The 27,123-nt window shown below is 34.5% G+C and overlaps 1 protein-coding gene across 9 annotated transcripts in view; it reads right to left on the reverse strand.

Moving 5' to 3' along the window:
- Positions 1-27,123, reverse strand: part of TXNDC16 (thioredoxin domain containing 16) — a 169,287-nt gene that overhangs the window by 16,429 nt on the left and 125,735 nt on the right. For 7 of the 9 annotated variants that reach the window (XR_006354987.1, XM_043988163.1, XM_043988161.1 and 4 more), the window contains 6 exons: positions 15,806-15,974; positions 15,089-15,225; positions 10,817-10,901; positions 8,749-8,887; positions 7,121-7,281; positions 5,699-5,889 (listed from right to left, as the gene is read on the reverse strand). Coding sequence is in view for 8 of the 9 variants with exons in the window: in XM_043988163.1 (XP_043844098.1) it covers positions 5,699-5,889; positions 7,121-7,281; positions 8,749-8,887; positions 10,817-10,901; positions 15,089-15,225; positions 15,806-15,974 (882 nt within the window). In the remaining variant the exon portion in view is untranslated. Of the gene's footprint in view, positions 1-513; positions 560-5,698; positions 5,890-7,120; positions 7,282-8,748; positions 8,888-10,816; positions 10,902-15,088; positions 15,226-15,805; positions 15,975-27,123 lie in introns of all 9 variants that reach the window. The other 2 variants (XM_043988162.1, XM_043988165.1) reach the window with 2 other exon arrangements.

A 27,123-nucleotide genomic window follows, 5' to 3' on the forward strand; every position in this document is an offset into this window, starting at 1 on the left:
AAAATGACAATTCTAACTAAATTAATTTACTTATTCAGTGCCATACCAATCAAACTACCTAAAAATTATTTTATAGAGCTAGAAAAAATAATAAGAAAATTCAAGTGGAAGAACAAAAGGTCAAGAATATCAAGGAAACTAATTTTTAAAAATGCACAGGAAGGTAGGCTAGCCATAGCAAATCTAAAACTATACTATGAAGTGGCAGTCATCAAAACTGTTTGGTACTGGCTGAGAAATAGAGTGGTGGATCAGTGGAATAGGTTTGGCACAGGAGACACAGTAGTAAATGACTATTATAATCTACTGTTTGATAAACCCAAAAACTCCAGCTTCTGAGATAAGAACTCAGTATTTGACGAAAACTGCTGGGAAAACTGGAAGATAGTATGGCAGAAAGTAGGCATAGAACAACATCTTATACTGTATACCAAAATAAGGTCAAAATGGGTATATGATTTATACATAAAAGGTGATATCATAGGCAAATGAAGAAGGGAAGTAATAGTTTACCTGTCAGATCTATGGAGAGGAGAAGACTTTATGACCAAACAAGAGACTGAAATGCAAAATGGATCATGTTGATTAAATTGAATTAAAAAGGTTTTGTACAAACAGATGCAATGCATCCAAGATTATAAAGAATTTAGAAAGCTGGGAAACAATTTTTACAGTCAGTGTTTCTGATAAAGGTCTCATTTCCCAAATATATAGAGAACTGAATCAAATTAATAAGAATATAGATCATTCCCAATTGAGAAATGGACAAGGGATATGAACAGGCCATTTTCAGAAGAAGAAATCAAAGCTATCTATTGACATGTGAAAAAAGGTTCTAAATCGGTTTCAGTGGAGGGTAGGAAGGGCTATAAAGCTAGTAGTGCTAGAACTTAAGACCTAGATTAAATAGGGAATAATATACACAGGTATAAAAGTCTTCTTAACTTACAAAGAAATAGGATGAAAAGAGGGATAGGATAAGGGAGGGACTTTTAGAAGGGGGGCAGTGATTAGAAATAAATAAGAAGTCTGAGGAGGGATAGTGTAAAAAGAGGGAGAGAAAGATAAGCAGTAAGGAAAAATAGGATGGAGGGAAATACACAACTAATCATTATAACTTTGAAGGTGAATGGGACAAACTCACCCACAAAATAGAAACAGAAGAATGGATTAACAAACCAGAATCCAAAAATGTGTTATTTACAAGAAGCATATAAAAAAATGAGAGACACATAGAATAAAAATAAAGGGCTGGAGTAGATGAGTAGAAAAACATGGAAAGACTTACATGAAATAATGAAGATTGAAATGAGTAGAACCAAGAGAATATTGTACATGGTAATAATAATATTATTCAAAGAATAACTATGAATAACTAAGCCATTCTGAGTAGCATTCAGATCAACTACAAAAGGCTTTATGAAGGATGATGCTATCCGCCTCTGACAAACAGAATTATGCATTGTATGGTTTTAAACACACACACATACACACACACACACACACACACACACACACACATTTCAAATGATGGCCTTCTCTAATGTAGGGTGGGTAGGGAGACAGCTCAGAACTTAAAATGTAACAAAAAATCAATTTAAAAGAAAAAAAAGCTCCTGAAATATGGTATCCACACCTTTTTTTTAGATCATAATTTTCAGATAGTCTGTAATTTGTGTCTCCTTGTTTTCCAGCTCAATTGTTTCTGATATTATATGTCTTAGAATATCTTAATTTCTCCCCTTTTTTATTTTTGGTTTGTTATTTCTTATTCTATTGTTGAATCATTTGTTCTCTCTCTGGCCCATTTTGATTTTCACAATAATCAGTTTTTGTGTGAGGTTTTCTAATGTCTATTCTAAGGTATCAATTTTTCTTGTCATTCTTTTCTCCCTAGCTTTTCCATTTCAGGTACTCAGGTACTTCAGATATTCAAGGACTACCAGTCCTTGTGGCCAAGGCATTTTTTTCTTGGTTTTAACTAATACAGGTCTTAATTATTTCACTTCTGTTACTACTGCAATAGCCTGCTCATTAGTCTCCCTGCCTCAATTCTTTCCCATTCATCCCCTTACTCAGTTGCCAAATTGATCTTCAGAAAGTACTGGTGGGACAGTAACATTCCCCTATTCAACTCCAGTGGATCCTTATTACCTTTAAAATCAAGTATAAAACGCTCTATTTGGCTTTCCATTATTCTTATATCTTACTGCTCTTCATGTACACAGGGCTCTTACTGTTCTTCCCACAGGACATTCCATTTCCCAACTATATACTGTATTTACTGTCCCTCATTCCTGTTCCTCATTATTTCTGCCCCCTACCTTTCCTGGCTTCTTTCAACTCTCAGTTAAAGTTCCACCTGTCTATTTGGCTATAATTATCACACTGTTACATCATATTGAGCTTGAAGATCATTAAAAGCTCCAAATCTTTTTCAAATTATCTACTGTCTAATCATGCCGCTCCCATTCTATAGTTTTCAAGTGTGAGCAATGGGTCAAATTTAACAAATGAAATATATTAAGGTGAAATGTAAACTCCTATACTTAGATTTGTATTTCATTTATTAAATATCTTTAGTTCTTCACCCTGTCTTCTGATAGCACTATCTTGAGGACCTTAATTATTTTAGTTGTTCTCCTCCAGATTCTTTCCCACAACATCACTGTGCTTCCTAAAACATGGCACTCAGAACTGAAAAAATATTCCATATGTGTGGTTTGAGCATGGTAGAGTACAATGTGGTTATTGTTTCCTCAGCACTGGATGCTATTACTCTTACTGCAATCTAAAATTATAATAGCTTTTTTCAATGTCATATAACACTGTTGACACAGACTGAGCTGACAAACTCCTCCCTAGATATTTTTCAGATAAGTCATGTCTTCTCATATTGAAATTATTAATTTGATTTTTTTAAACTTAGTTGTAAGATGTAAATAGACACAGAATGTTAATGATTATATCTACCCATATACTTGCAATTTCAAATCCCCCTAACTTTTCTGCTACCTAGATCAGATCTGCCCATTCTGTCATAAGGTTAGTATTAAAGATTTTATTAAAGGCCTTGCTGAATTCTAAATTTATAATGATCCTGGGTCTATAGTCTTCTGTTGACAATATACTACCAAACTGTCAAAAAAGGAAATAAGGTTAGTCTGGCATAATCTTGATAAAGCCTTATTGGCTCTTAATGATCACTGATTCACTTTTTTTTGTTTTTGTTTTTGTTTTGTTTGCGGGGCAATGAGGGTTCAGTGACTTGCCCAGGGTCACACAGCTAGTAAGTGTCAAGTGTCAGAGGCCGGATTTGAACTCAGGTCCTCCTGAATCTAGGGCCAGTGCTTTATCCACTGCGCCACCTAGCTGCCCCCCCCCCACTGATTCACTTTTTTTTTTTTTTTAGTGAGGCAATTGGGGTTAAGTGACTTGCCCAGGGTCACACAGCTGGTAAGTGTTAAGTGTCTGAGGCCGGATTTGAACTCAGGTTCTCCTGATTCCAGGGCCGGTGCTCTATCCACTGTGCCACCTAGCTGCCGCCGATTCACTTTTTAAAGATTCTCACAAGCCATACTTTGTTCAGGTAAAAATTACTGATAGTAAATTTGTTAGTAAGATATTCTATCTTCTGCACAAATATTTACTTTGAGATTCTTTTAAAAAGGAACTGAAATGCATAAGGAGGTTTTAAAAAACAGACTTTGTAAAGTTCATGCCTGACTTTGAAGTACAAACATGGATGTGGAGTGTGGGAAATCTTAATTTTAATGTCTTCTCAAAACTTGTATATACTAGTTACATAATATTTATGCTTTTTAAATTCATGTCTGTCATAAAATTTAAGAATAATCTGTAAACAATATTCTTGCTGAATTTGGGTTCTACATAAAGAGTGAATTCAAAATTTATCAGGGAGGGGGCCGCTAGGTGGCGCAGTGGATAGAGCACTGGCCAGAGCACTGGCCCTGGAGTCAGGAGGACCTGAGTTCAAAGCCAGCCTCAGACACTTAACACTTACTAGCTGTGTGACCTTGGGCAAGTCACTTAACCTCAATTGCCTCACCAAAAAACAAAAACAAAAATTTATCAGGGAAAAAAACAGCATGTTTGTCTGAATTGTTTGATTTTGAAAACAGAACATTCCAAATTTGAGTAAAATTTGCAAATTATCTTGTACAAACAGATTAGTTATATTAGGGCTTATGCCCTGGGGCTGCCTGTACTTTCATATACAAACTTATGGTTCTCCAAGACCTCCAATTTCCATATCATATTAATTATATTATATTGTATTATATCGCATTGCATTATACTATGTTGTGCTAAATTACATTATATCAAATGTTATCATATATTAGACTGTAATATTATGTCATAATTTTGTTGTTGTTATCAGTCGTTTCAGTTGTGTCTGAGTCTTTATGACCCCATTTAGGGTTTTCTTGGCAAAGATACTGTAGTGGTTTGCCATTTTCTTCTCTAGCTTATTTTACAGATGAAGAACCAGAGACAAACAGGGTTAAATGACTTGCCCAGAGTAACAAAGCTAGTAAGTGCCTCAGGCTAGATTTGAACTCAGATCCTCCTGACTCCAAGTCTGGTGCTCTATCCACTGTGCCACTTAGCACCCATTATGTCATATTATATTACATTATATCAGAAAATATGTCACGTGGCTCTTTTGTTAACAGATTACAAATGTGACTCTAATGTTACATTACTGAACGTCACTAGTATGGACAATCATATACTAACTGAATAGCTTTGGTGTTCAGTATACATATAGGTTTGTGGTGGTCATTATAAGGGATAGGGATGGGGACTGGATATATTATTTCATTCATATAGGGGAATACTAAATGAGGAAATTTCCTCTACCAATGCAGAATTCTCATCTGTTCCGCAGACTATATTGTCAGGGCAGAGAAGGCAAGTGATCTACTAAAGGTCACAAAGCCATTGTGTATCTAAGGCAGAACTGGAACCCAGATCTTCCTGGTTCTGAGCCAGCTTTCTATCCAATATACTATGCTGAATTTAGGTCAATTGGAAAATAACTTGTAAGTTCTATCTATACACAGAATAAGTCATTAGTTACCCCAAGTTATTTAGTAAGTCCTTCTGTTACTGTAATGCAAGTTTTTTGGCATTATCATCTATGCCTCAGATGTCAGAAAATGAACAAACTTTAAGTGCCTTCTATATGCCAGGCACCTGGAGATACGACGACAAAAAATGACACAGTTTCTGTTCTTATGAAACTTACATTCTAATGGGAGGCAGGGGAGATGGAGCAGAGAGATGTACACACAGAATAAATACAGAATAAACACAAGGTAGATAAGGAAAGAGAACATTAGCAGTAAGGAGTTACCAGAAAAGGCTTCTTGTAAAACATGGCCTTTGAGCTAAGTCTTAAAAGGATCCTTTGAGGTGGAGGTGAAGCAGGAGTTAATTCCAAGCATGAGGGATAGTCAAAGGCACAGAGATGGGAGATGGAGTGTCATGCATGAGGAACAAAGGGAAGGCCACTTTGGCTGTACTGTAGAGTTCAGGAAGGGAAACAATGTCTAATGATATTGGAAATATAATTTGGTGCTAGGATGTAATGGGCATTAAAAATCAAACATGGATTTAAACTCCATGGAACAAAATTCACAGCTCTATGTACCATACAAATCTAAATACTTACTGATATGACTTTCTAATCCTGCTTCTAATCTCTGAAGCCACAACAAAATATTTTTTTCATTTATAGTTTGATCCAATGGAAATGCAGATACTTGGCCCTGTGAATGGAGATCCACTAAAACAAGAAGTGGTAATGGAGGAAGATGCTTGAAGTAAGCTTTCAGTATTCCTCTCCCCACAGGAGTAGTCTTACTATAAAACAAAATACCCAAGGTTATATTTTGATTGAAATTAAATTTCAAATGTGTATCATATTAATAATTTCTATTTATAATAAAGACCTACTGTAGAATTTTCTGTAGAATATGGCCTTCTGTGACTTCTAGGAAGAAATACATGCTATACCTAATACTGTTGAAGAAATATTTCTTAACAAAGAAAAATGTGTTACTCTGGTGAGGAAAAAAATATATGTTTTTTAAAATTAAATTTAATTTTTAAAATCCAAAATTAATCAGTTGTTTTCATGGCCAATAATTTATGTTCAAAAGTTAGCAATGAATCAAAAGCAGTGCCTATGGGCTCAAAATCAAATATATTCAAGTAAGATGAAATCTTGCTCATTTTATGAATTTTAAAACAAAATGCACATGTTCTTTAGAATAAAAAGGAAACAGATCGGTTACAAGTCTAAATAGGCCAGAAAAAAGCTAGTTATCTGATTATTCTCAGAAAATAAAACAAAACATATTATGGTTTCATTTTATGTAAATATAGCATTTCATTCTGAGATATTATGATTAATAAAAAGTTAGAAAAGCTAATAACCTATTTCCTCCACTTCTATTTTATTTAAATTGATTTTTCTCTTCTTATATTAATTTTTCTTCAAGCAAGCTGTATAATTCAAGAGCCAATTCATAACAATTATATCAGCCAAAAGAATCTCCTAAAAAAGTTTAAATGAGCTCATCCCTAGTGAGCTAAAAATGCAGTATTTTAGGGGCAGTTAGATGGTGCAGTGGATAAAGCACCAGATTCAGGAGGACCTGAGCTCAAATCCGATCTCAGACACTTGACACTTACTAGCTGTGTGACCCTGGGCAAGTCACTTAACCCTCATTGTTCCACCAAAAAAAAAAGTTTTAAAAAAATGCAGTATTTTATCTGCTTAATATGAATTAGGATGATTAGCATACATTCATTATATTACTAATGTAATATACATAAAATTTTTTAAAGCTATCACTTTATATAGTGGAATCTACCAGAACTCTATTGGTAGAACATACTGGGATTAATTAATCCTAGTGTGATTCATTTAAATACCAAAAATCTTTACTAAAATATTATTTCAGCTACAACCTGTTCCCATAGAACAGACACTGACTAAGAAAGCTCTGGTATATTTTTTCATATAGTAAATATTTAATTACAACATTTAGTTATAGGAAATATTAGAAATATGTCATGGTATCCTTACACATTTAACCAGCAAGGGATTAGTGTTTCCAGGTATTTTTGCTTTACTAGAGGTAACATTTCTTTTTCATCCTTGTGATTTAAATTGTCATCTCTGAACAAAATAAGTAATGGTTTCTGAAGTCTTAAATAGATGGGAAGATTTTCCACTGTTATTTCTGGCTGTTAAATGCAAAAACAAACAGAAGAAAAACAAGGAAGAAAGAGAGGAATGGGGGGAAAGGAGGTGGGAAGACAGAAGAGAAAAGGAGGAAAAGGAATAGATTATCATGCATAAAATTGAAGAATACAATACTATCTGCTCCTAAAATTTTACATTTTATCAAGCATATGGTTTAAATGCAGGTTTCATTTATTTGAAAATTTACCTATGTAGTATATAATGGCCTACTGATTATAAAATTCATGTTTCATTTTAAAAGATATTAACATTTACTCATATTATCTTTTTTTTACTCATATTATCTTAATAAAACTACTGAACCAACACTCCAACACACTAAAATTAATATATAAAATATTATTTCAAATATTAATATTTAAAAATAAATTCACTTATTTATAAAGAGCTTTATTTAGCAAGAAAAATGCTAAGCTTCTAATAATCTCTTTCAAATTTATTATACTATAATAAGGTTCATCTAGAAGATCTAGGATCAAAAATACTAATCCATACATAACAATTAAAATGGCAAACTTATCTGAATGTTCAAATCATTAACTTTGTAATATTAATTTATTAAGGGAAAAACTATATTTAAATGTTAAAATTTTCAAATGTCCTTAATTTTCCATTTTTAAACCAAATAAAATATCAGTACTTGGTAATATCTTATAATGGAAAAAAATGTATCTTATAATGGGCTTTTAGGAGAATCATAAATAAATGAAGATATGATAAAAAGTGATCTACTCCACTGTCCTTGAATTGAAAATAACTAGAGAAAAATAAGTCAATCTATAACACAATATTAAGCCATACAATATTTTTACTACTAAGTAAAAATTTTAATTTGTAGCAAGCAAAATGTGTGATATTGGTAAATGCTACAGAAATAACATTAATGTACTTCTTAATACCCAAATAAACTTTATTCTGAGCAGACCTATAATTTCATTCACAGTTCACATGGAAACTTCTCATATATTTGAGCACAATTCTATTTCTACAATCTTCTTACATAGCCCTTCCCTTTAAAAACGTAACAAAAGTCTGCCCTTTTCATTCAATCCAGGTGAGTCTTCCTTTTCCTCTTTCCATATCTCTTTACCTGACCATTGCTTTCATGCTTTCGTTGCCCTTATCTATCTTTCTCTAACAATGTAGTAATAATAGCTGTTTTGTGAAGGAAGTCTGTTATTCTTTCACAAAATCTTATACCATTTACTTCTATTAACTAACAACTATCTTAGCCTTACAAATTATACAATAAATACATATTAAATTTTGGTAGTAGATTAGGAAAGTTGTAATTATGTAAACTTAATAATAACATATAGCAACTAGGCTTCAGTCCTGTGGTCAAGGCCAATAAAAACTAGAAGAGTATACAGATGCAGAGAGAAATATTTTTTTAGATTTAGTTTTCCTCATTTCAAATACCATTGATACTATAAAAATATACTCACAAATATTCCCAACAGTGCACGTTTTATTATTTGAATTATATCCTTAGCATCAGAATTAGAGAGCAGTATGCTATCTATATTTCCTTCTTTGTGTCTGGCAAACAGTAGTGCTGGAAGAGTCACAGCATATTTCTTTGACCTGTGGACAGACATTGTAAGATTATTTTAATAAAGAAGACATTGTAAGTATGTAAAATCCAAATCAGGTGCCCAAGCAAATCAGGAGACTATGAGAAGATGAAGCAAATGGGAAGCTCTAATCAGTAGGAAAAAGGAATACAAACAAACTCCTAATTGCTTGATTTTGGGAAACTGTAAGGCCTGGTAGATTCAGAAGCAACAAATATAATCTGAGCTTGGTTCTTCAAATACTCTTCTATATTATATACAGCATACCGGCAAAACAACTAATAGTTATGATAACTATTATGATAGTTATTATAACTAATATGATATTAGGCCTTTCTGACCTAAATACTTTTTAGGCTGAGAAAAGAACCTCACCTACTTCTGATTACTACCTTCCGTTCAAAATTCTCAGTTCAATGAGGAAAACTGCAGTGTTCTGAATGAAACAATAGTGAGCTTCTTTATGAATTTTCCTGGGTCATTTACAAATTACATATAAAAAACAGACATAATAAAAGTGAGGTAAGCACCAAAAAACCTGCTCAGAAACCAAAAACATGTATAAAATCTTAAGCCAAGATCACATCCTAAATGAGTACATAATTGGCTAAAGGGTCAAAGAAACATTATTAAGATATTTTGTCAAAAGGAGGAGGACTTGTGTGACATTCCACAGAAATCTTGAATCCAAGATTTAATATTTTTATCAGTGGCATGAATGAAGCATGATCATTGTTTGCATATGATATTAATTATAGAAAGAGTGGTCATGATAATGGAAGGATCATAATAAAAAGTTTAGAATTAGTCATGAAAAATATAATCCTCAGGGCTGGGTGGCACAGTGGATAGAGCACAGGCCCTGGAGTCAGGAGGACCTGAGTTCAAATCCGGCCTCAGACCCTTGACACTTACTAGCTGTGTGACCCTGGGCAAGTCACTTAATCCTAACTGCCTCACAAAAAAAGACGAAGACAAAGAAAAGAAAAGAAAAATATAATCCTCTATCACAAAAGGCTGTAGACTGTATGTACCCTACTGTGAATTATACTTGAACCTAAGTAGGTTAGAAATGGCTTTAAATAAATTAAATAGTCAGAAACCATGCCATATGCCTGTAATTACAGCTACTGAAGGAACTGAAACAGGCAGACATCTTGAGCTTGGGAGCTCTGAGCTACATGGGTTATGATAATCAAATGTGCATATGAAGTTAGGCACCAATACTGGGAACCCCTACAAGTAGGGGGAACATCAGGTTACCTAAGAAGGGGCAAACCCAATTAGGTCAGAAACAGAGCAGGTCAAATATCCCTTGCTAACTGGTAGTGAAATTAGGCCATGCATAAGTAGCCCCTGTACTTTCAGTCTAGACAGAATAGGGGAAAAGAAATAAAGGAAGAAAGTTAGAAAGGAAGGAAGAACAAAGAAAGAAGAAAGAAGGAAGGGTAAAATACAAAGTATTTACATGCTTACTGCTATGATATTCACCAGGCCTGCCCCACTTGGGGCAGCAAGTGAAATTTCTAAATAATCCTAGGCATTAGTATTAGTATGATTAAAATCTTCAAAAATCCTGATTATGAGTATTGTGTATTAGAGAATAATATACTATATTCACAGATGTCAGTGACACCTCCAGAAACAACACAGATTTTAGAGAACAATAAGTTCATGAACTTCAGTGATTAAGTAGTAAATCAGGGTTATTCTAGTGGTGACCTTGGACTGGATTAAGAGAACTGGTAAAGTGTCTAATTTATCCAGTTTATTCAGTATACCACTACCATCCAAATTTCCTTGGAGAGAAATCCAAACTTTAGTATAAATAGCATGTGTTCAATTATTTGTTGGACAATTATATACCCAGGGAGATTATGAAAATTTTCTTAATTATTTTCAATTATTTATTAAAACTGAAGAAAGCAAAAAACCTTACAGAATCAAAGCATCTTCTTCGGAATAGAATCCTGTGATGACAAAACCTTTTAGATTCTTTCCTGCTTCAATGAAATTTTCTTTTTCTGTAAACATAAAAATACGCAAAATTTTTAAATGCCCCCTTTAAAATTATGTTAGATTATAAAGTTGATGAACTGATTTACAAAAATTTGTATTTCTCTATACAAAACAAGAGAAATTTAAATATTTGAATGTTTTAGATTTAGTCTTCCTAATTTCAAATCAACTATTTACTTTGAGGTTCTTTAAAAAAGGAACTGAAATGCATGAGGATGTTTTAAAAAGCAGACTTTTTTTCCCCCAAGATATCTTGAAGACTTTTAACATTACGTTTTTAATACTGTATTAACATACCAGAGGTTTAACTATTTTTTGCACCAAAAAATATTGATCCTAATATGTATATTTCTTCAATCTCTTCTACCTTTTTCTTCCTATAAATTGTCTCATAATGCTGACCTGGGACCCACATCCACACTTTTCTTTATCAATTGGAACCTTGGCTTCAGATGGATGTTGTATCCACCCCCAATCTGAAAGGAGTTTCAGATTGTGCTGATTGTGTTAGCTTGCCAGCCCCAAAAAGAGTAAAGAAGAAATCAATATTTATTTTGTAGTTGATGTGAGAAAAAAATTTACTCTAGAGACTGAAAAAAGTCTTGTAAAATAAACTTGTATCTTTTTTTTACTGAATAAAAAGTATTTTTTCAATTACATGTAAAGATAGTTTTCAACATTCATTTTTATTTTTTCATCTTAATAGTATTTTGTTTACAATTACATGTAAATATTTAACATTCATTAAAAAAATTTTTTTTAGGTGAGGAAATTGGGGTTGACTTGCCTAGGGTCACACAGCTAGTAAGTGTCAAGTGTCTGAGGCCACATTTGAACTCAGGCCCTCCTGAATCCAGGGCCTGTGCTCTATCCACTGCGCCACCTAGCTGCCCCTTCAACATTCATTTTTGTAAGATTTTGAGTTCGAAATTTCTCTCTCTCTCTATTCCCTCCCCTCTCCCCAAGAGAGCAAGCAATCTAACATAGGTTATATATGTACAATCATGTTAAACATATTTCCACATTAGTCATCAACATTAATTTTTATAAAATTTTATAAAATTGCCAAATTTTTCTCCCTTCCCCACAAGACAGCAAGCAATCTGATATAGGTTATACATGTACAATCATGAATAAACTTGTATCTTAAAGTGTTATAACTAATGTAAAGAATTAATTGTTATTTGAGGTTTTTAGGACCCCATCTTTTTTTTTTTTTAGTGAGGCAATTGGGGTTAAGCGACTTGCCCAGGGTCACACAGCTAGTAAGTGTTAAGTGTCTGAGGCCGGATTTGAACTCAGGTACTCCAGATTCCAGGGTCGGTGCTCTATACACTGCGACACCTAGCTGCCCCTTTATGACCCCATCTTTTGGCTAGAATTTTTAAATTTTTAAGTTTTTAAAAAATCCCCTTCTGGGGCTCCAGAAACCTCACGGTGTTTCACCCACTGGTTGTAGCCGTCACCATGGTGCTGGCACCTCATGTCATCACCACTTGCCGACGCCTACATGGGCCTGGCAAAATTATAATGATTGGAAGCCCAGTGAGGGCAGTCATGTGACTGTCAGAGTGGCCAGCCATTTGGCTGGGGGCTGTGTGTGGTCAGCCTGGGGTCTGCTGGGAAGAAAAGAGGTTTTTCGCCATTCTATCTTGAAGCTGGAAGGCAACAGGCCTTCCTGTGTGTTCTCAGCTGATTCCTGGGTGGTGGTATTGTTCAAGTTGTATAATTTCCCTTTCCCTGTTTTATTTCCTTTCCCTTAATCCTACTAATCCTGTTTATGTTTTTTTAAGTTCATTCTTATTAAATAAATCCTGCTCTGTTTTGAGGGAGGCTGTCTGTCTCCTTCCTTGCCCCAATATTGTGGCAAGCCGCTTAGCTAACACACTCCCCAATTAAAAATTGGTCCCTACACTATTGTAATCACCACTGCATTTCTCCTCCCATGTTAAATGGTTATTACCTTTAGCTGCTTTTCCCCTTTAAGATACATCTAATAGTTGCCTTTTTAAACCCCACATTTATACCTCATTGACACAGCCCACTACAGCTTAGAACTCTTGAGTTCAAGAGATCTGCCAGCTTGCCCAGTTGATGCCTCTTTTGGTCCCCCCTAAGGGTCTGAAATTCATTCACATGAATATATGTTTTATAATAAAAATATTACCCTCTATAATGGCATGAAGCTCTAACTATAAAATTTCAGGTTGTCAGCTGGTATTTGGAGGGAAGATTTCTTTGGAATAAGTAGAGCCTTCTCACCACCACATAAGTTACCACAAACTCCTTCTATTCATGTCTTAAGAGTTCTGGCATATGATTCTTGCTTATTATCTTAGAATTATTTAAACCAAGTCCTAAGCACAACTTGCTGAAGTGAATACTACCACCTTATACAATTTTAAGTTTCTGAAACATCAATTAATTATCTCAGTAAACATGTAAAAGTCAGTTGGAAGTTTGTTCTAGTACGTTCATTAGGCACAAGACAATCCTCCATTAAAGGCTGAAGTTATTCATGTAAATTCCTTGAAACTTTCTTTGGTGACATTTCTGAGGGGGTTACATTTTGATTACTTTCCTCTGTGATTCAAAAACCTGTTTGCTTTTATGGAAAGAAAGGAGGTATCCTCAGACAGAGGAATGAGGGGGAAGAAGTTCAGCATGTCAGGGAGTCAAAGAGCCAACCTAAACCCTTTACAGGTCCTATGAGTCATATGGACTAGGTTGGTTCCCCTTCTGTGAAAGGAGGGAATACTGATTGATACTCTGATTTTTTAAGATTTTGTATTTTTTCCTAAGAACTAAAGAAAAATGCTCTCAAGAGAATTTTAGTCTTTTCTATTAATACTATTCTATTAATAATATAATTCTAGGGGCAGCTAGGTGGCGCAGTAGATAGAGCACCGGCCCTGGAGTCAGGAGTACCTGAGTTCAAATCCAGTCTCAGACACTTAACACTTACTAGCTGTGTGACCCTGGGCAAGTCACTTAACCCCAATTGCCTCACTAAAATATATATATATATATATATATATATATATATAATTCTATTAATAACATAGGTCACACTCTAAAACAATTTAATTTTAAATAATTTCCACCAATTGTATAGTTTATTGTAACCTTAAAAGTTAGTAATAGAAAATATTTTTGCAGAGAAAGAAAACTATAGCCTAAATAAAAAATTCACTAAAAACAAAAATTTGAGAATGAGTCAAATGCCACATATTGTGTAATAAAAATGAAATGTTCTCAATTTTTGTAATGCTTGGCACAATATATTGAGAATTTACAATAAGGAGGGAAAAGTGTTTGTATTTCAAGCTAAGGTGTGACATTGTAGTCACTGACTTAAAACTACAAAATTATTGATTTTTCTCTTTAGAGTAAGGTATTTAAAGTAATATTTTATTCTTCCAATGTCTCATCATGATGTGGAAGTGATCCTAGTTTATCAAAGTCTATGCTAGCAGAATGCAAACTTTGCCAGTTCCCAAACAAAACTAGAAAATGTTCAAGTATGCCCAATAGTTAAGGCCCAACATAACATTAATAGGCATCTGAAGGTGGAGTTTGAAAAAGCAAGTATTGCAAGTATCTTAATAGAAGAAGAAGCTACTAATCAGTTAGCATGGGTAAGAAGGTAAGAGAAAAGTAAAAATTTCTCAGTATAAATAATCATAAATTATCTCAATTCTTTTAGTAATTCAAGTGAATTATGGCATTATGATTAGACAAAGACGCATAAGTTTAAATGGGACAAAAGATAGATGAAAAAATATAATTGCTTCTATGCACTATCTTACATTATTATTTTTAAAAGTTGTTATAAGCATACTAAGCTTTGTAAAAGACACCAAACCTAGCAGAGATAAAATTTTCACTTTGTGCAGTATTTGTTTTAGTACAAAAATTTTTATAAATTTACTAGGTTAAAGAAAGCAATATTTATGGTTATTAAATAGCTTTAGAACATAGACAAAATTGACAATATCTTACAGATGCATTTTAAAAACTTTCATAGAGAAGTGCTTCAATTTTAGAGAAGACATTTTAAAAATGATTATATAGCATTTATATAGCACTTTCACAAATAACTTTACAAATATTAACACATTATAAATAGCAATAATAAATAGCAAACAATAATTATTCAAAATGCATTTAATTACCAAGTACTTAAAGTTACCTTTTATCATGCTTGAGCTAAATATTCCCAGAACCGACACACTAGAATAGGATGTTAATTCTTTATATAATTCCCCATTTAAATATTCTTCTGCTTCTTCAATAGTCACTATCTTCACTGGACATGAAATTCCGTTCCTGAATGATAAATACAACCATATTCTAAGCTATTTTAAAGTGATGCTTTAGCCTATCAAAAATAAACAAATTATACTTTTTATAGACACAACTAAGCATTACTATTTTGAAACTTGGACAGTTTTTAATAATATATCATGTCCTTTATAATGACCACACAGTGATAAAATGTGAGAAATATCTCTGTATAAGATCTGTTCTATTCAGTTATTCTCCTTGCTGATTTTCTCTATTCACTCAAAATTGCAAATTAAAAAAATTCATAATCAATTAAGCAGCTTTGCAAGATATGAAAGGAGTGAGAAAGTGAGTAATGGGGAACTATAAGAAAAAAATCTGAAATGGCAAAGACAAATTTCATAGCTCTCAACAATTAGAAATTATAGCTAAAAAAACACAAAAAAGAAGAAACAAAAAAGAAAATAAAAGAAACAAAAACAAAAAAATTGAAAAAAGGAAAAAAAATTTTAAAACCTGAAAACACAACAAAACAAAAAACCCAAGAAGTTATATCTGCCTAAAAATTCTGCCATTTCTTTAGGATTTTATGCCATTCTAGTAGTGAAGTGCATATACTTACAATCTTATGAATTTTAGGAGATATTCAGTTTCTAGCATACCAGTATAAATGACTGGCTTCTCTCCCTCCTTAAATATCTTTATCACAGGATATTCTGTGACATTTTGCTTTGTACAAACATTAGACCAATCTCCACAGTTGATTCTAGAAAATATCATATTGGACACTCCTAGATGAAAGAAAAATAATACTTTTATAGATATGAAACAAAAAATAGCCATTCAGAATTACTTGGACAAGGACGTACTATACTTACTCTATGAAATATAAGAATATTACTTGGGATACAATTTGAATACAGATTTAAAAGCATGTTGAGCACCAAGGAAATAAATAGTATAATGAAATATGTTGATTTTAATAATTTAATGAATGAAAAGGAGAAATAATTAAATTTTTTCTTGATTAATTATTCTTTAAATCGTCAAACTTGCCAGAGCTCTGAATTGTATTCACCCAAAAACTATTTATTAATAGTTCTACTAAGAGTTCCTCAAATTAATGTTAAGTGTAGGATTCAAGAATATATATCTTATACTTTTTCTATCATTTGAGTTGTCTTATACAAAATGACTAATATGGTAATATTTTATATAATTGCTCATGTATAACCTATATCTGATTATTTATCACTTCAAGGAGGGGCGAGGGAGGGAAGCAGGGATACAATTTGGAACTCAAAATTTTAAATAAAAATGCTTATTAAAATAAATAAAAAAGAATCTCTATCTTATGACTGAATTTCATTCAGAAATAAGAAATGGGTCTTTTGGGTTGTGTTTTTTTTTGTGTGTGTGTGACAGGGTCTCCCTATTTCACCTGTGATAGAAATACAGTGGCCACTCTCAGGCCCTATCCCAACACTGATCATTGTACTTGTTCCATTTCTGACTTGGGCTAGTTTGCCTCTTTTTATGGTGGTTTTTTTATTCCCCCCTTTTTTTTCAAGTGAGGCAGTTGGGGTTAAGTGACTTGCCCAGGGTCACACAGCTAGTAAGTGTCAAGTGTCTGAGGCTGGATTTGAACTCAGGTACTCCTGACTCCAGGGCCGGTGCTCTATCCACTGTGCCACCTAGCTGCACCTTGCCTCTTCTTTAGACATCCCAATGGCTCCTTTTTCCAAAAGCTCATCATATTGGTTCTCTGATTAAGTGCAGACACATGATTTGTTTAGCTCACTTCAGCTCAGAATTCCCAAGCTCAAGTAATCTCATGTCAAGCCTCAAGAATTACTTTTTTTGGACAAGTATCAAAGACAGTGACATCTAATAGCAGAATTCAATAAAAGAACTTCCAAGTCACATGATAAACAAGATGATAAACTAGATACTCTTCTCAGTCCTCACTAATTTTCTTCTTTTTTTTTTTGTGGGCCAATGAGGGTTAAGTGACTTGCCCAGGGTCACACAGCTAGTAAGTGTCAAGTGTCTGAAGCCATATTTGAACTCAGTTCCTCCTGAATCCAAGGCTGGTGCTTCATCCACTGTGCCATCTAGCTGCCCACCTCAGTAATTTTCAAAAAAAGAACAAGATAAAAAAAACGCCAAAGAGGAACTCTGCAGCAGAGGAGGAAGAGTTGCAGTTGAATTCATAGGACAAAAAGTGGAGCACATCCAGGTAAAATCTTTATGAATTAACATTGGAAAATGTTAATCCTTCAAATATTTACATAATGCTCTTTTCCAACCCTCCCCAACAGATTACACTGATCCCATCAGGGATCACAAATAAACTTGCTGGCTTGTGCCTAGAACCGATACTGGAATCTCCTCCTGCTATAGAGATATCACAGACAGGCTAAATGTTTGTCCCTAATCCCCAAACCTGATTCTGCCCAAGCACCTGAGTAGGGGAGGAGGAGATATGTGCTGCCTTCTTCTTCTTTTTTTTTTTGTATGAGGTATTTTATTTTTTCCGTTACATGTAAAGATAGTTCTCAACTTTTGTTTATACATGCTTTACAATTTCAGATTTTTCTCCCTCCCCCCCCTCCCTCCCCCCTCCCCTAGACAGCAGGTAATCTGATATAGGTTATATCTATATATCTCTATACATATACATATAGATATAGATATATACACACACATATATGTACACATAATATTAATCCTATTTCTGCATTAATCCTGTTACAAGAGAAAGAATCAGAGCAGTGATGCAAAACCTCAAAATAGAAAAAAAAAACATCACCCAAAACAAAAGAAATAATATGGTTCAAGGTATGGCTGAGGTATGGCTTTTGACAAATGTTGAGGCTGGATTCTCTTGGTTTAATATTTTATTTTCTTTTTCCCCACAATACTGTACAGATGACTGGAAGTTTTGATCCCACCCATCTCATTCTACACCTGGCTTCTATGCCCCCTCCTATATGCCTGATGCCATGGACATCTCAATCCCATGCATCTCATTAAGTCTGACTCAGTTTCCTCCAATATGTTCGGTGGCATGGACATATATTCCATCCACCTATTTTAAGCCTGGCATACTGCATGGGTAGTATATATTGCTCAAGTGTGGGAATGCTCATATCCCATCATTTCTCTGTTCTTTTATGGTAACCCCCATAATTATCTCAGGTGTCATGATAAATACAGTGTTGGATTTGGCCTTGACATCTGTTACCAATTATATTAGATTTTTAAATTTCTCATAATGGCATGCAGATGATGCAAAAAGTGATGAAACAAAGGTAAAAATTATTTTAAAAAATTAATATCGCAGCAATTGAGAAGACTCAATTTACCCTCCACAAGGGGGGACTATAGTAATATTAATTTTAAAGGATGTTTCAATTTTTGTTTTATTATATGTTTCATGTGTAACAACTAAGATTCTGAATTCCCTTAGACATGTATTTGAGAACTTTCATTGTTTGATTTGATTATTGACAAAGCTATTTTAAAGTTGTGTTAAGCTCAATTTTGTAGGAAATGTTCCTGGCTGATTACCAGCATCCACACATCAACCCCGGAAAAGACTTCCATTCCATGACTACACCTAGAGGACATCTGAGAAAAGACTTTCAGAGACTTTAAATGAACAGTTTTGTTTTTTTCTTGTTTTTTTTTTCTCTTTTCTCTTTCTGTTATAATATACCCCATCTGTTACATGTACTCTCTGCAGAGGCCCTCCCTTTGCAAGATCAATGTCAAAGCACCGGTTCATGAGGACAAAAAATTGCCCCTCTGGACAAAACTTTCCTCTCTCCCTTTTCTATATTGTTATTAACATATTGTTAGTTGGCATAGGATATTATATTCTGTTATTTTTGACTATTTCATCAAGGAAACACCCCATTTCTTGAAGAAACAAGGCGGGGACTGTAACGATTGGAATGACGCCACCTGCCATGAGGTGAAGGTCTCTGAGGGCAAGACCATGAGTCTTTTCTTTGGCGTCAGGAAGTGACGTTTGCTTGTGGGAGGAAGGAAGAAGGGGGAGCCTGGCGCTCTGATTGACTCTCTTCTTGTGTGGACTCTGGTGGAGAGCGGAGCTAGGAATGCTCTCTCCCTTTAATAGATAGATGAATCTAGGCCTTTCTCTCTCTCTTTACTCTTGCTAAAGCTTATAATTTATTGGCGACTACTCATTAGATATTTTAGACAGACTAGCTAGAATTTTAGCCTTATACAGAGGCTAATGGCAGCGACCAAAATTCACCAAAATGGGAGGAGCTTTGCAAGATAGGAAAGGAGCGAGAAAGTGAGTAATGGGGAACTATAAAAAAAAATCTGAAATGACAAAGACAAATTGCATAGCACTCAACAAATATTACAAGACAAAGAAAAGTAACTCAAAAATAGAAAACTAGGCAATCTCAACTAAATGTGAAATAAGAATTTCCAGAACAGATCAAAAGATAAATAAAATCCATGAGAAAAAATTGCAAATTAATTTTTGCAGAATTTAGAGGCCTTAAGGCAAAATTTTAAAAATTGAAGTTGCATACTAAAAAAAAATTAAATTAAAACCCCATCAAAGAAAGTTTGTCCAAAGAAATGTAGATAGACAAAAAAGAAAAGAGAAAAAAAAGAAATGTAGATAGATTAAAATACACAAATACTTAAGTAGAGGGAAATCTGGCAGAAGAGAAGTGAAAAGCAACCATGTTAAACAAACACATTATTTCTATACACAGCAAAGCCCTTGACTTTGAAGATAGGATGCTTACAGACAACTTACTGATCATAGATTTCCCAGAAGAACATGACAAATTAAAATACCTGATTATCATATATAACCCATGGAGGGGGGAAAGGAAAGAGGAAAGGAGAGAGGAGCACAGTTTGTAGCACAGAACCATCCCCAGGCAGGCCACATCTCCAGAGCCTTGGAATCTTCAGTTGCTTCTTCTGAAGCTCAGCTCACAGACCAGTGAGGGGGTACAGCAGTTGGGGGGAATAGCTGCAGTCTCTGCTGTAACTGGGGCGGGGTGCCCATGTTCTGAACCAGCAAGCAAACTCAAGAAGCAGCCACCCAGTGAGGGGGGGGCATAGGCACACCAAGTTTACAACCATATGGAATCAGATTTCAATCAGACATCTGTTTCCAGGTCAAAGAGAAAGCAGGCCATGGTTGCTTACATGCCAGGCAGGCTGAGAATGAGCCCAATCACCCCCTGGGCCACACTGTAGCTTGTGACAGTGCATCCTGGAAGCAGTGCTACATGTTAAGGAGTTTAAAGCTAAGAAATAGGTGGTCAAGATGAGTAGGCAGAGAAAACAGTGGATCACAGAAAGCTACTTTGGGGGAAAGGTATATCAGAATACACCCTCAGAATATATAATAATAAAGTTAAAGCTCCTGCATCCAAAGCTTCAAAGGAAAAAGATGAACTGGTCTCAGGCCATGGAGGAGCTCAAAAAGAACTTTGAAGAGAAAGTAAGAGAGATTTAGAGAGATAGAGGAAAAAATGTAAAGAGAAATGAGAGTGTGTAATTTAAATTTCTAAATGTAGGTTCTAATCTGTCCCCCCAGTTTTGACTGACTAAAATCACTGATAAACGAGTTTAGGTTTTTTAAGGGTTTATTGAAAGATAGTAAAAGAAAGAGAAAGATTGAGAACAGAATTCCTATAACCTGGCAATCCTAGCTTTCCCAAACTCCCCTGTGAAGTCTTCTTTCCACTATGGCGATGTCTCGCAGCCAAAGAGGCTGAGCTCTCTGTGCAGCTTCAGCTTCCTCCTTCTTGTTCCCCTCCCAGAAATGGGAGGTTCTTCAAGCTGATTGGTTGAGTGGGCCCGAAGGTGGTCAAAGTTCAAAGTTGTTAGCTTCTGAGAACAATGCTTTCTTAAGTACCACCCAGATGTGCTTACAATCTAGTAAGTCTAGAAGTCTAGAAGTCAGAATCCAGTCAGCCGCCTTATCCAATTCAATCAGTTTAAATCTCCACGTGGGTCCCTGAGTATCTGCTAAATCCATTGTCTTAACACAAGAGGAATGCAGGAAAGTCATGAGTAAAAAGTCAACAGCTTGAAAAGTCAAAAGGAAAAGGAGATACAAAAGCTCTCTGAAGAAAATAATTGCCTAAAAATTAGGATTGAACAAATGGAAGCTAGTGACTTTATGAAAAATCAAGACACAATAAAGCAAATCCAAATGAATAAAAAAAAAATAGAAATAAAAAAGAGGGCAATGGGAAATATCTCCTTGGAAAAACAGCTGACCTGGAAAATAGATCCAAGAGAGATAATCTGAAAATCACTAGACTACCTCAAAACCATGATCAAAAAAATAGTTTAGACATCATCTTACAAGAAATTGTCAGGGGAAATTGCCCTGATATTCTAGAAGTAGAAGGTAAAATAGAAATTGAAAGAATCCACTGATCACCTCCAGAAAGATATCCCAAAAGGAAAACTCCCAGGAATATTATAGCCAAATTCTAGAGCTCCCAGGTCAAGAAGAAAATATTGCAAGCAGCTAGAAAAAAGGAATTCAAATACTGTGGAGCTACAGTAAGGATAACACAAAGATCTAGCAGCTTCTACATTAAAGAACTGGAGGGCATGGAATATGATATTCCAGAAGACAAAGGAACTGGGACTACAACCAAAAATCACCTACCCAGCAAAACTGAGTATAATCTTTCAGGGGAAAAATGGGACTTCAATGAAAAAGTGAACTTTCAGGCATGCATGATGAAAAGACCTGAACTGAATAGAAAATTTGACTTTCAAATACAAGACCTTACATGGACATTAAAAGGTTAAACTATTTATATTCCTACATGGGAATACATTACTTCTAACTCATAAGAACTTTCTCAGTATTAGGGCAGCTGAAAGGAATATACTTAGAGGGCACAGGTGTGAATTGAATACTGTAAGAAAATAATGGGATTCTATGAGACCCAGAGAGCTTGGCCAAACCTTTCTTAAGGCCAGCCCAGAGTCAGGAGAATTTCAAAGGAAATGTTGTTGGACTTTGGATTCTGAATACAGACAATAGATGTTACCTCACTAAAAACCACACACACCTGAAGGCTTTTTCCCCTCAGAGGGCTCCATACTCTGACATCAGCACGTACTGCTCATGGACCACCCTCAAGTCCAGTAAACCAATAGATTTGAATGATGCTATCCAATTAGCTTTGAGCAGTGTGGAAGGGCTGCCTCTCCTCTGGACCTGCAGGAAGTTTTTAGACACACACATTCTCACACTCTCTCTTGGCCTGAGACTCAGAGGAGGCAGTCACGCCTTGCTCTCTCTCACTTTTCTATCCTAGGTACATAGGGCTTTGAACTTTCAGGGCCGCGTGTACTCTCTTTACTACTATTTAATATGCTTTAATAAATTCTTGTTTGTTTTTTGTTTTGTTTTGTTTTATTTTTAGTGAGGCAATTGGGGTTAAGTGACTTGCCCAGGGTCACACAGCTAGTAAATGTTAAGTGTCTGAGGCCGGATTTGAACTCAGGTACTCCCGACTCCAAGGCCAGTGCTCTATCCCCTGCGCCACCTAGCTGCCCCTTTAATAAATTCTTAATGCACAAAACAGCTGCTATAGCCTCTAGTTTATAAGTAGCAATAAATTAGAAATCCCAGCTAAGTTCCCTAAAACTTGGTACCCCATATAATTTTAAATGCCACAATATGAAGGGATGATATCTGTAAAGAATTTGTTTTTTGTTTATCCTTGTTTTTTGTGGGGCAGGCAGGATGGGGTGGCTTATATCTGTGGCTGGATTTGGGCTTGGGGCCTCCTGGGTCCAGGGCTGGTGCTTTGTCTACTGTGTCACCTAGCTGACCCATGATGACATCTTTAAAATAAAATTAAGGGGTAAGAGGAATGCACTGGGAGAGAGAGAAAGGGAGAGGTGGAAGAGGGTAAAGTAGCTCACATAAAAGAAACAAGAAAAAGCTTATGGAATGGAGGGGAAGATGGGGAAGGAGCGGGGGAGTGAGTGAGCCTTACTTTCATCAGAATTGGCTCAAAGAGGGAATGACATACACACTCAAGTGGGTATAGTAATATATTTTGCCCTGAGCAAAACTTGGAGGAGAAGGGGAAAAGGTGAAGGAAGGGAGGGCAGATTGGGGGAAGGTAAAAAGCAAAACACTTTTGAGGAGGAATAGGGTGAAAGAAGATAGAAAATAGAGTAAATATCAAGGGGAGGGAATAGGATGGAGGGTATACAGTTAGTAACTGTGAAAAAATGATGAGCAGGATGCTATCAGAAGGACTATGAAAAATGCAAACCATCAACAGAGGAAGAACTGATAGTATTTGAATACAGATTGAAGTGTAATTTTATTTGTTAGTTCCTCTTCCTAAAGTTATTTTGTCTATTTTCTTTCACAACTTGACTAATGTAAAGATGTTTTGCATAACTGCACATGTATGACTTAAACTGAATTGCTTGATAGCATAGGGAGGGTTGAGGAGAGAGGGAGGAAGAAAATTTAGAACACAAAGTTTTAAAAAAATCAATGTGAAAAAAATTTTTTGTCTTTTTTTACATGTAACTTGGGGAAAATTTTAAATAATTAAAAAAAAATTAGAATTGGGCAGGGGAAAGCTAATGACTCTAGGAGACATTAAGAATCAGTCAAACAAAATCAAAAGAATGGAAAAAATGTAAAATACCTCATTGGAAAAGCAGCTGACCTGAAAAATAGAACCAGGTGAGATAATTTAAGAATTATTGGACTACCTAAAAGCCATGATCAAAAAAGAACCTGGATAGCATCATTCAAGAAATTATCAAGGAAAATTGCCCTGCTAACCTAGAACCAAAGGGTTTAATTGTCATTGAAAGATTCCACCAATCACCTCCTGAAAAAAAACCTGAAAATGAAAACTCCAAGGAATATTTTAGCCAAATTCCAGAAATTATCAGGTCAAGGAGAAAATAAAGCAAGCAGCCAGAAAGAAACAATTCAAATATTGAGTCAAGATTACATAGGACTTAGCAGCTTCTACATTAAAGGATCTGAGGACTTGGAATACAGTATTCTGGAAGGCAAAGGAGCTTGGATTGCAACGAAGAATCAATCACTCAGCAAAATTGATCATAATTTTTCAGGGGAAAGATGGACATTCAATGAAAAAGGGGATTTTCAAACTTTTCTGATGAAAAGATGAGAGATGAACAGAAAATTTAATCTTCAAATACAGGACTCAAGAGAAGCATAAAAAGTTAAACAGGGAGAAAAACATGTCATTCTGTAAGGTTAAACTATTTACATCCCTTCATGGGAAGATGATACTCATAATTTTGAGAACTGTTTCTCTATTAAGGCAAACAGAAGGAGTATACCTATACAGTATAGAAGGAGACAGAGGGTATGGGTATAAGTTGACTTTTATCTAATGATATAAAAAAATTAAGAGGTGTAAAAAAGGATTGTACTGGGAGAGGAGAAAAGGGGAGAGAGAATGGGGTAAATTACACCATATGAAGTGGTGCAAAAGACCTATTATGGAAGAGGGAAAGAAGGGAGGGAATGAGTATTGTTTGAACCTTACTCTCACTATATTTGGCTGAAAGAAGAAATAACATACACTTTCATTTGGGTACAGCTTACCCTATAGAGAACTAGAAGGGGAAAGGGGAAAGAAAAAAGGATGTTCTGATAGAAAAGAGGGCAAAAATCGGAGAGGAAAGGGAAAAGAAAAGGGAGAGTGGCTGACAAAAAGAAGGGCAGATTGACAGGTGGTGGACAGAAGCAAAACACTGGTAAGGAAGGACAGAGTGAATAGAGAGAGAAAAGAACAAACAAGGGAAAAATAGGATGGAAGTAAATACACAGTTAGTACTCATAACTGTGAACGTGAATGGGATGAACTCTCCCATAATAGAGAAGGAGATTATCAGAATGGATTAAAAAACAAAATCCTACAATATGTTATTTGCAACAAACACATTTGAAGCACAGAAATACACACAGAGTAACGGAAAAAGACTGGAGCAAAATATATTATGTTTCAGTTGAAGCAAAACAAAAACACAAACAAAAAGCAGGGGTAGCAATCCTGATCTCAGACAAAGCAAAAGCAAAAATAGATCTAATTAAAAGATATAAGAAAGAAAACTACATCTTGGGTACCATAGACAATGAAGTAATATCAATACTAAACATATATGCACCAAGTGGTATAGCATCCAAATTCTCAGAGGAGAAGTTAAGTAAGTTACATGAAGAAACAGAGAGCAACACTACACTTGTGGGGTACCCCTACCTACCCCTCTTAAAACTAGATAAATCTAAGCACAAAATAAACAGGAAAGAAATTAAGGAGGTGAATAGTATTTTAGAAAAGATAAGTAAGTAAGTAAGTACTTTTTTCTCAGTGATATATGGCACCCAGACAAAAACTGATCACATACTAGGGCATTAAAAACATCACAATCAAATGCAGAAAGGGCAGAAATAGTAAATGCATCCTTTTCAGATCATGAAGCAATAAAAATTACATGTAATAAAGGGCCATGGAAATATAGACAAAAATTAATTGGAAACTAAGTAATCTCATCCTAAAGAACAAGTGAGTCAAACAACAAATCATAATAACAATCAATAATTTTATCAAAGAGAATGACAATAATGAGGCAGCACACCAAAACTTATGGGATGCAGCCAAAGCATTTCATAAGGGAAATTTTCTCTTTCCAAATGCTTACACGAATAAAAGAGAGAAAGAGTACATCAATGAAACTTTAAAAAGCTAGTAAAACAAATCAAAAATCCCCAATTAAATACCAAATTAGAAATTTTGAAAATCAACAGAAATTGATACAATTGAAAGGAAGAACTACTGGATTAATAAATAAAACTAAGAGCTGATTTAATGAAAAAAGCAATAAAATAGATAAATCTTTGGTTAATTTGATTTAAAAAAGAAAGAAGAAAACAAAATTAACCATATCAAAAATGAAAAGGGTAAATTCATCATCAATCAAGAAAAAATTAAAGTAATAATTAGAAACTATTTTGCCCAATTATGTCACTACATCTGAGAATCTAAATGAAAAGGATGAAAATTTTAAAAATATATAATTTGCCCAGATTAACAAATGAGGAAATAAAATACTTAAATGACCCTATTTTAGAAAAAAGAAATTGCCATCCCATTTTAGAAAAAAGAAAAAAGCCATCAATGAATTACCTAAGAAAAAATTTCCAGGGCCAGATGCACTTACAAGTGAATCTGACCAAAAATTTAAAGAACAATCCATTCCAATATTATATAAACTATTTGGCAAAATAGGTAAAGAAGGGATACTACCAATTTTCTTTTATGACACTAATAAAGTGTTGATACCTAAATCAGAAAGAACCAAAACAGAGAAAGAAACTTATGGACCAATTTCCCTAATGAATATTGATGCAAACATTCTAAATAAAATATTAGCAAAGAGATTACAGCAATTTATCACCAGGTGGGATTTATACCAGAAATGCAGCATTGATTCAATATTAGGAAAACTGTCAACATAATTGACCCCATTAGTAGCAAAACTAAGAGAAATCATATGATTATCTTAATAGATGCAGAAAAAGCTTTTGACAAAATCCAGTACCCATTTCAATTAAAAATACTAGAGAGAGGAGGGAGGGAGAAAAATTTGAAACTAGAAATCTTATTTAAAAAATGTTGAAAACTATATTTATATGTAACTGGAACATAATAAAATACTTTTATAATTAAAAAAAATACTAAAGAGCATAGGAGTAAATGGAGTTTTCCTTAAAAACTCCATTTGATAAGTAGTATCTATCTAAAATCATCAGCAAGCATTATATGTAATGATGATATGCTAAAAGCATTCCTAATAAAATTAGGAGTGAAATAAGGATGCCCATTATCATGA

The sequence above is a fragment of the Dromiciops gliroides genome, chromosome 2 (assembly GCF_019393635.1).
Source record: "Dromiciops gliroides isolate mDroGli1 chromosome 2, mDroGli1.pri, whole genome shotgun sequence".
NCBI lineage: Eukaryota > Metazoa > Chordata > Mammalia > Microbiotheria > Microbiotheriidae > Dromiciops > Dromiciops gliroides.